Genomic DNA, 15,518 nt, shown 5'->3' with positions numbered 1-15,518 from the left:
TCTCATCAAAATAAAAATATCTAGCACTTTTCACAAAGGTTATTGAACATACTCATGTTTCTGTAACATAAAGTGTTCTGACATCTTAAAGTCCAGCATTTCATTTTCTCTACTGAAGCCTGTGTGTGTCCTTAGTGTCATAAAGCAGAGGCAGCTCAAGAACAAAAAATGAATTGTGTGTGTGTGTGCACACGCGTATGTGTGTGTGGCACCAGCTGGCCCAGCTTGATTGTCTCAGTCATCTCCTAAAAGCCAGAGCTCTGCTGGACGTTGTGTAGGCTGGGGTTAATTAGCTGGGGGCTGACATCCGTTGTTTATTAAAAAAATATGACAGAACACATGGAGGCTCAGAAACCTGCATTTAAATCCCACACTTAGTAAATGTCTCGGTTCAAAGTTGTCCAAGAAACTGAATACTGTCGCCACTAAAGAAGGCATTTTATGTTAGATCTGTTTCAACTAATTCATTTATGTTATGCATCTGTTTGTTTTTTAGATTAAAAGCTTCTCCATAGAGCAACTGAACCCCACGTTTGATTTCCTCATCCGCCTATGCCATTGTTTTATGTAAGAGGTAAATGCATTTTGTACAGAGTTTCAGAGGTAACCATGGTAACTGTAATCAGACAGTGCCTGGACAATGTAAGGCTTATGGTTCAACGACTAAAAATATATTTTCCACCAACTTTTCAGCCACCTGCTTGTCTGATTATTGCATGTGGCCCCTTTACAGTGGATATAGAACAACACATGCACCACTGTGAATATACATACAGTAAAGCATTTTATTAAAAGAAAGGAAGATGATTACTTTTTACATGTTTTGCATGTTTAAAAGGACATTTATGTTATCGCAATTAACTAAAACTAATGAAGTGATGAAAACTGAAATTGAAAAAAACATTTTCATTAACTGAAATAAATGAAAACGTAGAAAACTATAGCTAATTTAGCGCATTCATAAAATTAACTAAAACATTATAAGTATAATATTCTCCATTTTTGAGTTTGTGAATCTATTTATTTGAACTGACGACACAGTTTACATCAAATGTCAGAAAACGTCCGTTTGACCTTTTTGAATCCTGCACCTAAAAATTAACCAAAGTATGAAAGGACTAAAAGTACTACCAATAAAAAACTAAACTGAAACTAAACAATATTTATCTTACAATGAATAAAAACAAGCGGACCCACTCTTACAAATTAACTAAAACGAATTAAATTAGACAAACAGAGTCACAGTGGAATAAAACTAAACACCCAACGTGACCTTTTTCATTTGACTTGTAAAACTGATTCTGTCACTGTCACCAAATCATAACTTAATCATGTTAATCCACTTATTTTCTATACTCAGTGGTTTTAAGGTATTCATTACATTAGGTCTGTTCCCCGCTGTCCTATAGAAGCAGGTAGAAATGTCAGCCAGAATGCTAACCCTTCATCAGCCTGAGCGCCTTCTGGAGAAGGCTTGTTAGCCCGTAGCTCCGCTAAGCCTCCCGATCCCCCGGGTGTTTCATCCACTCTTCAGGCATGCCATTATTCTAGCTAGTTTTTCTTAGTGAGGACAGTGCAGTCTGGTGCAGTCTTATTATCTATTCTCCAAACAGACTGTGTGACTGAACCTCTTTCTTCATTTACAGCCTTTGCAGCTCGTCACAGCAACAAGAACAACAAAAAAGAACAAACTTTTGGGAAGTATTTCAGGCATATGTCAGCAGTTTCACACTCTTGCTCACTGCTGCAAAGTGAGTGAAAACAGTGTTTTCCACTGACACAATAAAATTTAAAAACATCATTTTAAAAATGTGTGCTGAAGCCAGCAGCTAAAGCTAATATTTCTTCCTTAAAGGGGCAGTGTTATGTAAAGTTGACATTTTGGAGCTTTACATTATGTTGTAAGGTTTTTCCCTAATCAAACACACAACTGGAGTGTTGCTTTGATTCTGTCACACATGTTTGAGAAATCCTTTAATCTCCCGTGGCAAACGTTCGGCTGGTTGGGCCTAGCTCCGCCTTCAAGGCGCAGCTCCGCCTCAGAGCAGCAGTTTCCAAGATTCCAAGTTTCCGAGCTTCTGCCTCACAGAGCAACCCTCTCCCACGACTCTCCCACTCAGCCCCTGCAGACTAGCCAGCAGCAATTAGCAAACACCTGGTAGAACGTTAGCTGAGTTCGTTATAGGAGATATTTCTCAGTGAAATGCTGGTAAAACCTTTGTTAAAGGTTTAATAGAGGAGTCATGTTGTGATGACTCCCTGAAGGCGGAGTTTCAGAAAGAGCAGGAGTTTAAAGAGACAGAGGTCCAGTTCCAGTGCGTTAAACCCAGAAGTAAAATTTCTCCTCAGTCATAGTTGTTACAGGCAACATTTTTATAACAACTGAAGTTAACGCAGTGACTTGATTATGCTATAAAATGGCACCATGTGGCTGGAAAACACATAATGCTGCTCCTTAAACGATTCATGATGAAGCATGTGACTCTGAACACTGAGGTTTGGAATTGTGCAGGTCTCCAATTCGCTCTTAAAAAGTCTAAGCACTTTCCTTTTGTGACATTTATTTAGTTCCCAAGTTCCCAAGGGTTTAGATTTGAAAATTGCCCAGTGATTAAAGGCGGGTGGTCAAATACAAGGAGTTCATGGACTGTGTTCTGTCAGAGCATACAGTATGTCACAATGTGTGTGTGTGTGTGTGTGGGGGGGTGTGTGTGTGTGTGTGTGTGTGTGCGTGAACATGCTGAAGGTAAATGTTTGTTAGTTAGTCTATAAACGGAACTCATTTAAATAACTGATAATCGTAGTTTCCTTCCTTGAGCTTTCTATCACATCTCCATGACAACCACACTGTATTTTATTTAGATATTACTTGACAACACAAAGAAGTGCAAATTCATGAAGTGGAAAAAGAAGAAGAAGTTATTTTTGTAAACCTGTAAAGTGTGGCATGTGCTTGAATTAGGCCCCCTCTACTCTGATACCCATAAACAGAAGTGGGTTGTGTAACTAGTTGCATTCACTCAACATTTCCTTGAGTAACTTTTCTGAAAAAGTTTACTTTCAGGGGTATTTTTGCTATGCTTATCTTTTTCCACTTTTACTTCAGTAATTCTATTATGAAATGTTGCTACTTTTACTTGAGTGAAATTTCTGGTTTCTCTACCCACTGAATGAAAAACAAAGCAGTTTTTGTTTAAGTCTCAAAAGTTTTTGTTGAAAGAAACAAATTTGGAAAAACATTCTTTGGCCTGATTTTTTTTTTGCTGCTTATATAAATTATTGTCATTATTTGCTTCTTAAAATATCAAAATTTCCACTTAACTTTATATTTTTGGTTATATTATGATGAGTAGACTTTTTATCAAATACTTTTACTTGAGTATATGTTGAAGAATTGCTACTCTTACGTCTTAATCTCAGTAAATCCAGCTGTTTCTGTTTCTGGCCTCAGAGATTTTGTTGGAGAACATTAGCTTAATATTTCTGTCTGTGGCTGAAATATATGTGGAAAAGTATAAATATTTACCAATATTTCTCTGAAGCATTGTACTCCTCATTGATTTATTGTGAGAGCAGTTTCTCCTTTATTGTATTTTTTATGTTTAGCAGACTTTATTTAAGCAGAGCCGTGTTTGTTCCCCCCCTCTGTCCACGTCTGTTTCTCCTCTCCCTTTTTGTTTCCTGCTCATGCTTCGCTCTCCTTACCTGCTGAAATGAGATTCTGAGCTTAAGGCTCAGGAAGTGGGTCAAACAGATTGGGTTTTAATGAAATTATTTCTGCATCTGCAGAGCAACACATTGAACCAAATCCAGTGGTAGCTGCTCCATATGCAGATCAAAAAACATATGTGCATATTTCAAAAAAAAAAAAAAAAAGTACTATCAGTCTCAGTTTTCCTTACTAGTGTGTGCCTATATTAATAACTTACACGACTCTTATACAGCAGTGAATTTCCACTGATGTCATTTCTCTCCAGAGGTGATAGTCTAAAGAGTCCCTGCAGCTAAATAGGCAAATTTGTGTGGTTGCTGGCGAAAAATAATAAATATTTAGCCAATCAGCATCACTGAATTTAGTGACTCTGTGGTGCTGGAAGTTTCACCTCTGCTACAGAAAATGTGTGAAAGGTTTGGGCTGCCACGGTGATAAAGTTGATGAAGTTGATGTAGACAGTAGAGGGGCAACTTCCTCCACATTCATAATTAACGACGACACAGAGGATTCTACAGATGGCAGGTTTGTTCCCTCTGCCAGTATGTTTTAAGTCTTAGCTGCCATGTTGCTCTGCAGTTCTCTGCTGTTTGCCTTTTCTTATAATCAACCACTATAAAATTTGTTCTTTGCTGATAATTAGTTGTGAACTTTTCAGTGGCTTATAAACGACAGTGTAATAGGGTCCTTGTAGGTAGAAATAAAAAGAAAGAAGAGTAAATTTCCACTGATGCTGTATCACAATGGAACGACTGTCTAATCCAGCAAACATCAGGATATCAAGCAAACATTATAACACCAGCAGGAATGTTCTTGTTTTTTCTAGAACATTTTTTCATGGAAATTTACTCCTCCTTTTTAGTTTGTAGTGTGATGAATTAGCTTTACATGTGGAATGTCTAAATCTGATCCCAATTATCAGGAGAGTCTGTAACATCCAAAACAACATTGGTGAGTAATGTAGGTGCAATGCTGCTCAAATGTAGCACTTTATTTTATTACATCTTAGAGCTAACTAGTTTTTAATGAAATATGTGGCATTAATTTTATGAATATAAAGTATTTTATACTGGGAGTTGGTGATGGTCGATGATTAATATCAATGACAAAAATATCCTTATAGAGATATTCATACCTAATATGCATATTTCTGCATGATGACAACACTGCCTACATTATGCAGCCATGTGCTAGAAAAACACTTATTAAAGTGAAAACTCTTGGAAGTGTAGCTTGGAGGTTCAGGAAATACTGAACACATTTCTTGGGGTCTTTCACTGTTTCCGTGGAGACCCTGCACGCTCTAACACAATCACACGGCTTTGCATAATTGGGCCCTCTACCCTGCTTCCACACAGGTACGAGAGAGAAACACACTAAATCATTCAAAACTACTGCAGGCAGCAAGAACTGATGAAGGTCAGTCAATGTTGTTCACGCCGAGAAAAATACAACAAAGCAAAAAAGAATTCATAAATAGACGAATGCAGCTAAATCTGGTTATAGACGAACTCCTGGCCTACAGATACAAGCAGCTGATGATATATGGGAACCAAACTTCTGAATGGCTTTCATCAAAATGTTAGCAAAAAAACAAAACACATGCAAACACAGCTTTAACATGACTAACCTACAGGAGTAACAAAAACTGGCCCTACAGATTAAACAAACAGTAAACAAAAACACTTGAGCTTAACTAAGCAGTTCATTTAGACCAGAGTTTAAAAAAAAAAAAAAAAAAAAAATCTCTCTCTCTCTCTCTCTCTCTCTCTCTCTATATATATATATATATATATATATATATATATATATATATATATGCATAAAAGAGAGAGATTGGAATCCAATATATTTTAAAATCTTTTTTTTATTTCAATTGGTATTGTAAAACACAAATTAAAAATAATGGAGATAGAACATAGAAATAGTCCTTAGAGGAGAAATTCAGGAAAATGTTATTTCTGATGCTCATCTTTCTGATTGGCTGCCATAAAGCTGCTCTGGGGGAGCAGCTTCAGGAAATTGAAGCTGCTCCCCCAGCTAGCATAGCTGACAAGCGGGAAATGGAAACGTTTGTGGCACAAAATTGTTCAGCGGCCCTGCTGTGGACGACACTGCTACAAAAAAAAACAAAAACCCTAAACTGTAGAGATTAAATAAAATTTGATGGGATTAATGTCAAAATATTACATATTTTCTTATCAAAAGAGGGGTTGGTGGTGGAAAATGTCATCTGGTAAAACATTCAAAATCAGATTAATAAAGTTGTAATATGTTACCCGATAAAATTTTCCACCACAGAACTTGTTGCTGAGTAAAACCAGAAGCTATGAGGCGTTTAGCGTTTCTGGATATAGAAAATAAAAGTGGCATGGCGTAGAACCATTGATTCAGACATCTTCACTCTCAGATGTTCCTGAAGGAAAACTGAAACCCTTCGCAGCCTCCCCCACATGAGGATGCAGAGCAGACAGAGTCCTTAAGTTCGAAGCAGATAAACTTCACTGTATAAGAAGCTGCTCATAAAACGCCTCATTTGCAGAATTCACAGCAACAACAACAACAACAAATTCAAGTACGGGACTTTCAAGCCGAGGACGCGTTCCTCTCTGCTCCTAATTAACTCACATAATTCTCCACAGTAATTTAAAACGTGGCTCCCCTCCTCAGTCAGCGTCAGGATTAGCGCATTTCAGGACGAGGAAGCTGTGCGTAATCCTCGTCTGAATGTTTACAGTGCAGCATGCGCATTTCATTTAGGGAAGCCATTTGCATTCATCAAACGTTCAAATTGACAGAGTCGCCTGTTCAGTCAGGGTGAGACGTACAGTGGGGAGAAGACTGATTAAAACTATTAATGGATGGTTAATTGTTGTTTGCTTACTTTCATAATAACCTGAGAGCTGAAGGGCAAAGTGTTTCATGCTGCAGATTCCCTCCATGTGGATAGAAAATTATTATCGCACATCTGAGCTTACAGAGGCGGATTTACATTCTTCAGAATCCAAACGTAGCCGCCTTTCATCCTGGTTTCCTTCGTTTGTCCTTCCTGCGAGCTGGGCGGCTCTGTTTGGAACGTTTTATTCGTCTCTGTAAATATTTTCATGATATATGCAGCCATGTTTATGGAAAGCTCATCCAGGAGGAAGTGATGGTTACGTTCTGTTGTGAAAGGATGATCACCACAGGTGTCGAACACTTAGCACATAAGAAAAAAAAAACAAAACTTTATGAACTTCAAAGAATAAAACGCAATGAAAATTAGTACAGATGCACTTGCTGCACGGCGTTCAACGGCAACTGTAAAACTTTGATTTCCTGTAAGAGTGAGTCATAAAAACCACATTAATTACAACGACGGTTAGAATTACTCTGCTAATTAAGGGACTGCAGAACAAGATCCTAAACCGTCTCCCTGAACTGCTCATGTTCGTCTTTGCACATTTTCTCACATTAAACACACAAACTGTATTGTGTTTTATTGGGATAACATTATGTTATTATTATTATGAAGAGGAAAGAACATGATCCACGTATCTGTAGATCCTGAGGTTTTTCTACGTTATTCTCTGATCGTCCCTGATTGGCTGGCACACGTTTTACTTCTTCAAAACCTTCCACAATTACCACTCAATGCCTAATCAAAGCCTAAGGTGTGTCTTCAAATTCAAGGCATTTATTTTGTCATTTATTGTAACAGATCATCTTTAACACTAGCTGCCTTTCCGTAAAATTGAGCAAATTGAAATTGAGAGAATAAATTAGCTTAATGAAAACATAAACATATCTTTGCGTTCGGACAAAGTGTTGAGCTATTTTTTTATTTTTTATTTTTAGCCATATCAAAATAGATGTAATGGACACACTTTTATCGCATCACACGAGTCACATGACCAACAGCCGGATGTTACAACTGGGAAAAACCATGAAGAAGAAGAAGACAGGAAGTGGAAGGAGGATGATGGTTTGTTTTTGTTTCCACCTAAACGCCCGAGTAGGCGGGGCTTGTTGCTCCAACCCCTGAATGAGATGCCAACGTCTCCTCTGATTGGCTGATAGGTGATGATGAGCGCTGGGACTATGACTAAACCATGGACTAAACTATGAACGTGTAGTGTGTAAGTGTTGACATCCTCCGCTGCCATCAGTTTTAATGACTTATCAATGGATACCAGCTGATGCAGTTTGCATTGCAGCATCATTTGGAGCCAGTGATCATTTTTGTACATTTCTGACAACAATTCCATGTTTGAGCAGCAAACATTAAAATCAAAAACTATTGCCTCTGGCCTTATTATAAACGGCTGGTGATTAGATTGCTAAGTGTGTTGTTAAAATGAAAACCAACAGAACATTAAAATGTATTCAGATCCGTAAAATTTTATTTTTTATATAAATATGAAATTTCTAATTTATTTACCAAAATAAAGATAAAATATTTTGGGAAAAAAATTTGAATTTTTTTTTAAATTTTATTTTAAATTGTAACATTTTCAAATATAAAAATAAATGTACTTCTTTTTTTTTTCCAAAGTGAAGCAAAAATGTTTTATTTTGGAAACCTTCCAAAATAACTCCTGGCATTCTTCCATGTGGTCGCTCTGATTCCATGAGATAAAGATTGTTTGTAAGACCTGCCTCTCAGATGACGAGTCAAAGTTAAACCCTGAGTCTCTAGAGTGCAAGTCAGAGCCAGTCTGAGCTTATTTATGGACACGTGATGCTTTTCACTCACCGGTTTCAGGCCCCTGCTCTGGATCCTGCTCCATCTTCTTGTCGGTTATGTCTTTGTGGGACACGAGGAACAGAACCACCTCTCCTTTCTCGTTCTTGATGGGCACGATGTCCAGCAGGCACCAGAACTTTGTACCTGGAAGGAGAACTCACAGTGAGCGCATGTTCGTAGGGAATGCACAGCAATGCTGGCGGGCTAATTAACGTCGCGCTGATCTCACCAAACTCTCCAGAATTCATCTTCTCTGTCTCTCATTAATCTACCGGTGAAATCTCCTGTCAAAGTGATTGCCTTGAGACTCTGCTGAACGTTATTATGTGCCACTCATAATATTTTTTCAATTAGTGTCCCAAACGCCACATGACATCTCAGAATGAATAAAATAAATTTCATTGAATCAGAGACAACAATTTCTCTTTTCTTCACCGTTATTCACATTCAACGGTGCTTTGAAACATCACAAGAATCTTTTAGCTTGCAGCTATTGTTTTTCTGGACCACTTCCCGCCCGCCCGCCCAAATTAAATTGAAATACATTTTTGAATTTCTCTTAACCGATAATCAGCTGATTTGAGATCCGCTCATTTCGCTTTAGAAATGTTCGGATTCCACGTGAAAAAGGAATTAAATCAGGATTTAACTAGAATGTTTAGTCTGAAAAATAAATACCACCTAAGTTGTTTTTGGTTTCTAGACAAAATATGCAGTTTTTGCTTATATTGTTCAAAATATGCAGAACATCCTGTACAAGGACGCATGTGACGTTTCCACGTCACTTAACTGAACATCAGTCAAAAATCATTCATGGCAAAAAAATAAATAAATAAATCGAGTATCGAGATTTTTGGTAACTTTTTACAAGCCGATATATTAAGGGACACATTTTCACCAGGAGAAAAGCTCTGCTTCCTTTTTATAGCTTCACCTGCAGCCCACCCGCTCCCAAGGTGCATTGTGGGTAATGAGAAACCCAAAAACTGAAAACTAGGGAACATTTTGTCAGGTTAAAGGCATATGAGGGGGGAGGGAGAGAAAGAAGGAAACAGCTTTTGTCTTCCAGGATGGGGCTCTGGGCTCCTGCTACCTGGGCAGCGGCTCCAAGGATAATTTAAATCTTATCCTGGCAGGTGTTTATGCAGGTCTTAGCCTGGTAGATAAGGACATTTGTATTCACAAAGAAGACAAAGCTGTCAGAAAGGTGCCAGAATACAAAATTACAAGAGAAGAAGAGAGGCAAAACGTAGGGTTTTCAGCTTATTCAGCTAAATTTGATCCAGTATGAGTGGAGACATTCAATCTGAACCGACCAGAAGAGTGGGAGCTTATCTCAGATGTGAACAAGTTTTTCTCTTTAAGCACACTTCATCCACATTAGAGAACAGTAGCTCTGTTATCTCTAGGTGATTTGTATCTTGTCTCGTATTTTTAGTTGCAGAAACAAAGAAAACTCTTTAAATTATTTATATTTTGTCACATTAAACCCACAGAGTTGGGATTTTATTGGGATTTTGTTCGATAGACCAATGCGAAGTAAGAAATGGTAAAGTTAATGAAAACGCTGCATGGTTTTCACAATTTTTTTATGAATGAGAATCAGAAAAGGGTGGCTGTACATAATCAAACTCAATGAAAGTAAATGAAAAAAAAAAAGTCTTTTATAACCGTATATGTTCTGTGAACGCTTCAGAGGTTTGCAACAATCAAGAGCGAGGAACACAGCTGAAGTATAAAGCAGAGTTAAGATTATAAAACATCATATCAATTATATCATTATGTCAGTTAGCGAGAGTTGATAAACAGATGAATTAAGCCAAATGCAGGGTAATTGTAAAAAAAAAAAAAAAACTATTAGAGGTGCCAAAAGACATGGAGAACAGACTGAGCAGTGTCAATGTGACCTTCTAAAGGTCCAGAAATAAAGCCAATTCAGAACGTATGGCAAGACCTTTTAAAGAAATATGATTTTTATGAATCTATCCAAGGTTCACAAAGAATGTGCAAAACCTCTGTGTCTATATGTGCAAAGCCAGTAGCAATGAACCCCAAGATGGATGCAGCTGTAGCTGAAAGTGGCTCAAGAAAGTGTCAAATCTGAGAAGTCCTGAAACAACCCCCCCCCCCCCCCAAAAAAAAACCGCTGCATGCCACACATTTCAGACTTTTATTAAACCTTTGAAATCCTTGGATCATTTCAATTTCACCTCACAATTAAGCTCTACTTTGTGTGCTCCTTCACTAAGATTCCCACATTCAGGTCATTTTGCAGCGTCGTTTTAAAGTGTGATGTCGTCTCGGAGCCCAATGGAGACCTTGGTGGTGCAAAAGAGATGGCAGTGAACATATTAATGTGGACTGATTTCCCCGGACATCACGTTCCCCGAGCGATTCCTTGTGGGTGAACAGGATGATTTTAATCACTACAGAGAGTCGAAGGTATGATGAGACCATCATCATCCTTCAGATGGATGAAAAGCTGCATTCCAGGACTGAAATCTCTGGTTTTCTTCTGAGGAGTGTAAAGATTGTGCTTCAGGATTTTTCCAAGCGTTTTCTGTCCACTGCCGTATCACACAGCAGCAGCATTTCCGTTAAGCATAGAATCGCGTAAATTGAAATTACGCAAATAAATTTCCTTAAAGGAAACGCGACAACTTTAGAAAAAAACCTCACATTTTTCTATCAAAAAATTTGTGCTGGGATGAGGAGGTTTTTGATTTATTTCACAAAACTAAACTGGAAAAACTTTTTTTTTTTTACATCACACAAGTCATGTATGTTATTGTATGTTCCTACTGGTGAAAACAGAGCTCTCACAGCATCACAGTTCAGAAAACGCTGTGTGTCATTCCGACATGTTGAATCCATAACTCGCCGACTACAATTTCCCAAAATGCCGCACACCTGCTCACAAGTAGGCGGGGCTTGTCGCGCCAACCCCTGAATAAGATGCCGACGTCTCCTCTGATTGGCTGAATTAGCATGTCATGTAAATGTTTACATGACATTTACATGACTTATTGCACTAATAAGCTTGCTCAAGTGTGATTTTAATTTCATTTCTTATTTAATGAAAACGCCGCAATTGCAAAATTGTCTTTCCAACATTAAGGGGAACATTGACAAAATTTTACGACTTCCGCTGGGGAACATGGCAACCACATTAATTGAGAAGAAAAACTGCAGGGAGATAAAAAATCTCCTCGGCTTGTGTTGGCACTGGCAGTTAGCCAGGAGGCTGCTAGGAGCAATGAGAAAACTCCTGCTGGTTTATCTGACCTGTAGGAGGAAAACAGTTGAATTTGGTTTAAGGACTTTCACAGATCAAAGGTCAGGCATCAAAGCGACGAATCATCATTCGTCAAAAGCAACACAGTTGCCAGTCATCGAGTGGAGAAACAGACGTTTTCTACAGAATTGAAACGATTTCATGAGGGTGTGTGTGTGGCCCTCAGAGCTATTTAACTACATTCACACTCGTTTTTCATTTTCTGTTTCCTCCAAATCACAATCTGCTCTCTGGTTTCTGGTGTCATTATTTATATACTGTACATCTTAATTATGTCTGAGTTGCAATATCACATTAGTTTTACATCTACCAATTAGTTTCCTTAAATGTTAGAAGTTATGATTTTAAACCATAAAAAGAAAAAAATATATATCTCACTTGATAATGATTAGGGTTTATCTCCTGGAATTCCCCTTTGTAGATTTTATTTTCAATAAATTTACACTTCTGAAAGGGGAAATGAACAGTTTGAACATGATTTGGATTCTGCACATGAACACATCTCTCACTAATAACTCGGGGCTAGTTGCAAAGAGCAGATTTCTCAGAAGGAGTGAGTGGAGGAGAATCCCTAAAAATAGAGTCCTTGGTAAAGGAACAGCTTCAAACTCCTTCTTCTGTGGAGATGTTTTCATTTTGGCCAAGAAACAAATTACAATAATCATGTACAAACAGGAAAACAAAATGAAATCGCTTTTCCTTCTGCTTTTTATCTACTGATACTCGTATTCCATTTAACTGCATATCCTCTGATTTACTCTGATTAGCACAGCCTTTGCCTTTTTGTTCTTGTTAACTAGGTTTTTTTTGTAAACAGCTCAAGTACAACGTGGTACAATCTTTGCAAAATCCTAAAAGTAAAAACACCAAATTCAAAATATTTGAGCTAAAGTTGCTAATAATCCAAGCGAAAACAGAATTCCCGTATTTCCTGCAGACTGCCTCGGACAGAAAACATTTTATTCAGTGAGCTGTTTAGATGTGGAGTATGCTGTTACATCACAGCGCTCAAAGCTGTCACTTCTCGTCTCCCCGTCCGTATCGTCACCAAATATAAAACTACTCTGGAAGTGGGAGAGCCAGTAGTAATTAGTCCTTGATTGGCTTTGTCATTAAAAGTAAATTCCCATCAGAAAATGCTATATTGATTTTTTTTTGTTGCTTTTAATAATTCATTTGAACTGTTTCTTTCTTTATCAGGAGTGGTGTGATTATACAACACAAAACTGGAAGATTTTAAGAAAGAGTTTCACATGTGAAACTCATGAAAAACATGTTTTCACATGTGCATCACATAAAACGTGTGTGACATGTTGTATGTGTGATAAATATGCGGAAACACGTGATACACATAGAAAACGTGTATCGAATTTTGTCTCACATGTTAAAATATGTGAGACAGTAAGATATGATACACATGTGGAACATGGATGGCATGTGGTAGACATGTGTCCCATGTGACACTTAAAATATGTGTATCCCATTTGTCTTTGTTTTTATTCAGCTGAGTTTTTACCTTTTAACTTCCACGCTTTCTCAAAGTGGATTAACCAGAAGATTTTTTTTCTTCTCTATTTCTTTCACAAGTCTCATTCCACTCAATCATTTTAGATTTCCCCCTGTTTTTCTTTGGATTGATGTTTTATTTTTTTTTTTTTTAGGATAAATTAAATCATTTGTAGTTTCTTGAAGCCAACTCAACTCCTACCCTTCTCTCTGTCTGGCTGCACAATAGGCGACGTTAGTAAAAAGGCAGAAAAATCATGTCACATTTTTAGTATCATGACTTGCAGTGATGCAACGTTTGCTCTCACGTTCTGCTGCAACAACGAATCTGACAACGTTTACAACAACCTCAGCAGAGTCTGCATAACTGATTCGACCCTGCGGCTGATTCTCTGCAACACGCAGGCTTCGTCCAGTAAAAGTGGCTTCTTAGTGGAGACAACCAGCCAGCTAACCGTTCCAGTTTGCACATGGAAATGCATCTTCCTACACGGCTGCAACAGAATGAGAAACGGGATTGTTTTTGTCTTATGGACCAAACAGCAGCTCAGGGACAGCAGGTCTCAGTGCTTTGCTGTAGTTTCCATTCCCTGGAAATTTTTTTTTTTTGCATTTTGTGATGCAGCTACAAATGCAGATATTACAGCTACAAAGTCAATTTTCTTGGATTTAATGTGTCTTTCTTGGATGGAGCAAGTAAGGGTATCATATCGGCCGATATCAATAATTATTGTCAGTTTTTTGTTTTGAATATCGGAAATACTGCCAAAATACTGATGACATCTTCAAATCTTCAAATAGAAATTTTTGTCTGTTTTTATTTGCAAAACAGCTCAAGGTCAGTCAGATGTTCAATATTACTTAATGTTAAAAAGTACTTATAGGAGAAAATATTGAAAAAAACCCTGAAAATTTTAGTCTCAAAAGTACAAAAAAATGTTTACTTTTGCAACTCAGAAAATTTCTTATTTTTTCTGAACAATTTCTGAGATAAATCTCAAAATTTCTGTTTTTTGGTGGGAATTTACTTCTCCTTTTTATTTTAATTTGTATTTTTTTTTATCTACAATGGCAATAATAAATCCTAATAAAATACAATAAAACTTCTTATATTGCGACAAAATGCGAGAAAGTTGAAGTGTTATGAATACTCAGGAAAAGCAAAGAACTGACATGATCATAAACACGTCCAGGATAAACAGAAGGAGCTGAAGTGACTCTCAGTGTTTCTGCTGACGGATCCAGAACTCTGCAGGTTCTGGTCTCACCTTCCTTCTTGTAGAACACCAGCTCCGTTTTGAACTCCCTCCTGTCGTCCAGTGCTCCTTGGATCTGGGCTGTGGAGCGGTCGCTGGTTTCCGGGCCGTACAGGAAGTGACAGGCGCAGCTCTTCTGCATGAGCTCGGCGCGGGCGTAACCCGTGAGCTCGCAGAAGCCGTCGGAGCAGTAGACGATGGGGTACAGGGACTGGACCTGGGCGTTCCCCAGGACAAAGTTACTGTCTGCGGAGGACAGACAGGACAGCGGTCAGAACAGCCAGATTACACTCATAGAGAGTGTTGTGCAACACCATAAACATGGGATACCAATATGTCAACGTTTTAATAAAATAAAGGTGATTAGGGGTTGGAGTTTAGTGGGAAGAAACTTTTCATTTCCTGTCTACAGTAACTAATACCCCATTTTTAAAAACCAAGCATGAGAACAAACACTTACATTTTAGAACCTGCTGACTACTTAATGTCAATACACTCCTAACAATCAACTTATAAATGGTTTATTTTTTGATAATTTATCAAATATATATCCTGTATATTACTCAATATTTCACAAATCTAGTTTTAAATAGTCTGCTATCAGAGTAGCGTAATCTGGTCCAGGTCTGACGTGTGCCAGTATTTTCGTTTTTAAACTAGAGCAGATCAAAGACACTCAAGGCAGAGCAAAATTGGGTGGAAGCGCCCTTTAGCTGTAGCTAACTGAGTTAGCTCATTTATGTGCAAACTGACAGGAAACTGAAGGTGTGTGAAGCTTCATAGTTTTTGTATCAGCCTCATATTTAGTAAATACAGGACAAGTATCGCTGATACCGATGCTTTTTATCGTTTAAGTTTGACATATGACCTTTCACCTCTGATGCTGGACAGTTACAGAGGACAGCAGGACAAAGTGATGCAACAAACACAACAGTTTTCTACCCGCATCCATCAGCTTTTCAGCGACTCAGAATAGGTTGTTTCAGGGTTTCTTTTCTTCCAATTTTTGTCAGCAGTGAACCT

General features: G+C 37.9%; 1 protein-coding gene across 1 annotated transcript in view; it reads right to left on the bottom strand.

The window, feature by feature from the left end:
• Positions 1-14,744, bottom strand: part of kcnh3 (potassium voltage-gated channel, subfamily H (eag-related), member 3) — a 65,153-nt gene extending 50,409 nt beyond the window's left edge. The window contains exons 1-2 of the mRNA XM_088012187.1: positions 14,508-14,744; positions 8,448-8,582 (exon numbers count right to left, since the gene is read on the bottom strand). Coding sequence (XP_087868313.1) covers positions 8,448-8,582; positions 14,508-14,637 — 265 coding nt within the window. The 5' untranslated portion in view covers positions 14,638-14,744. The remainder of the gene's footprint in view (positions 1-8,447; positions 8,583-14,507) is intronic.
• Between the last annotated feature and the right edge of the window lie 774 nt (positions 14,745-15,518).

The sequence above is a fragment of the Poecilia mexicana genome, unplaced genomic scaffold (genome assembly GCF_051168715.1).
Source record: "Poecilia mexicana isolate PSO_F unplaced genomic scaffold, ASM5116871v1 scaffold_2, whole genome shotgun sequence".
Lineage (NCBI taxonomy): Eukaryota > Metazoa > Chordata > Actinopteri > Cyprinodontiformes > Poeciliidae > Poecilia > Poecilia mexicana.
This window is presented reverse-complemented; position numbering and strand designations above follow the sequence as displayed.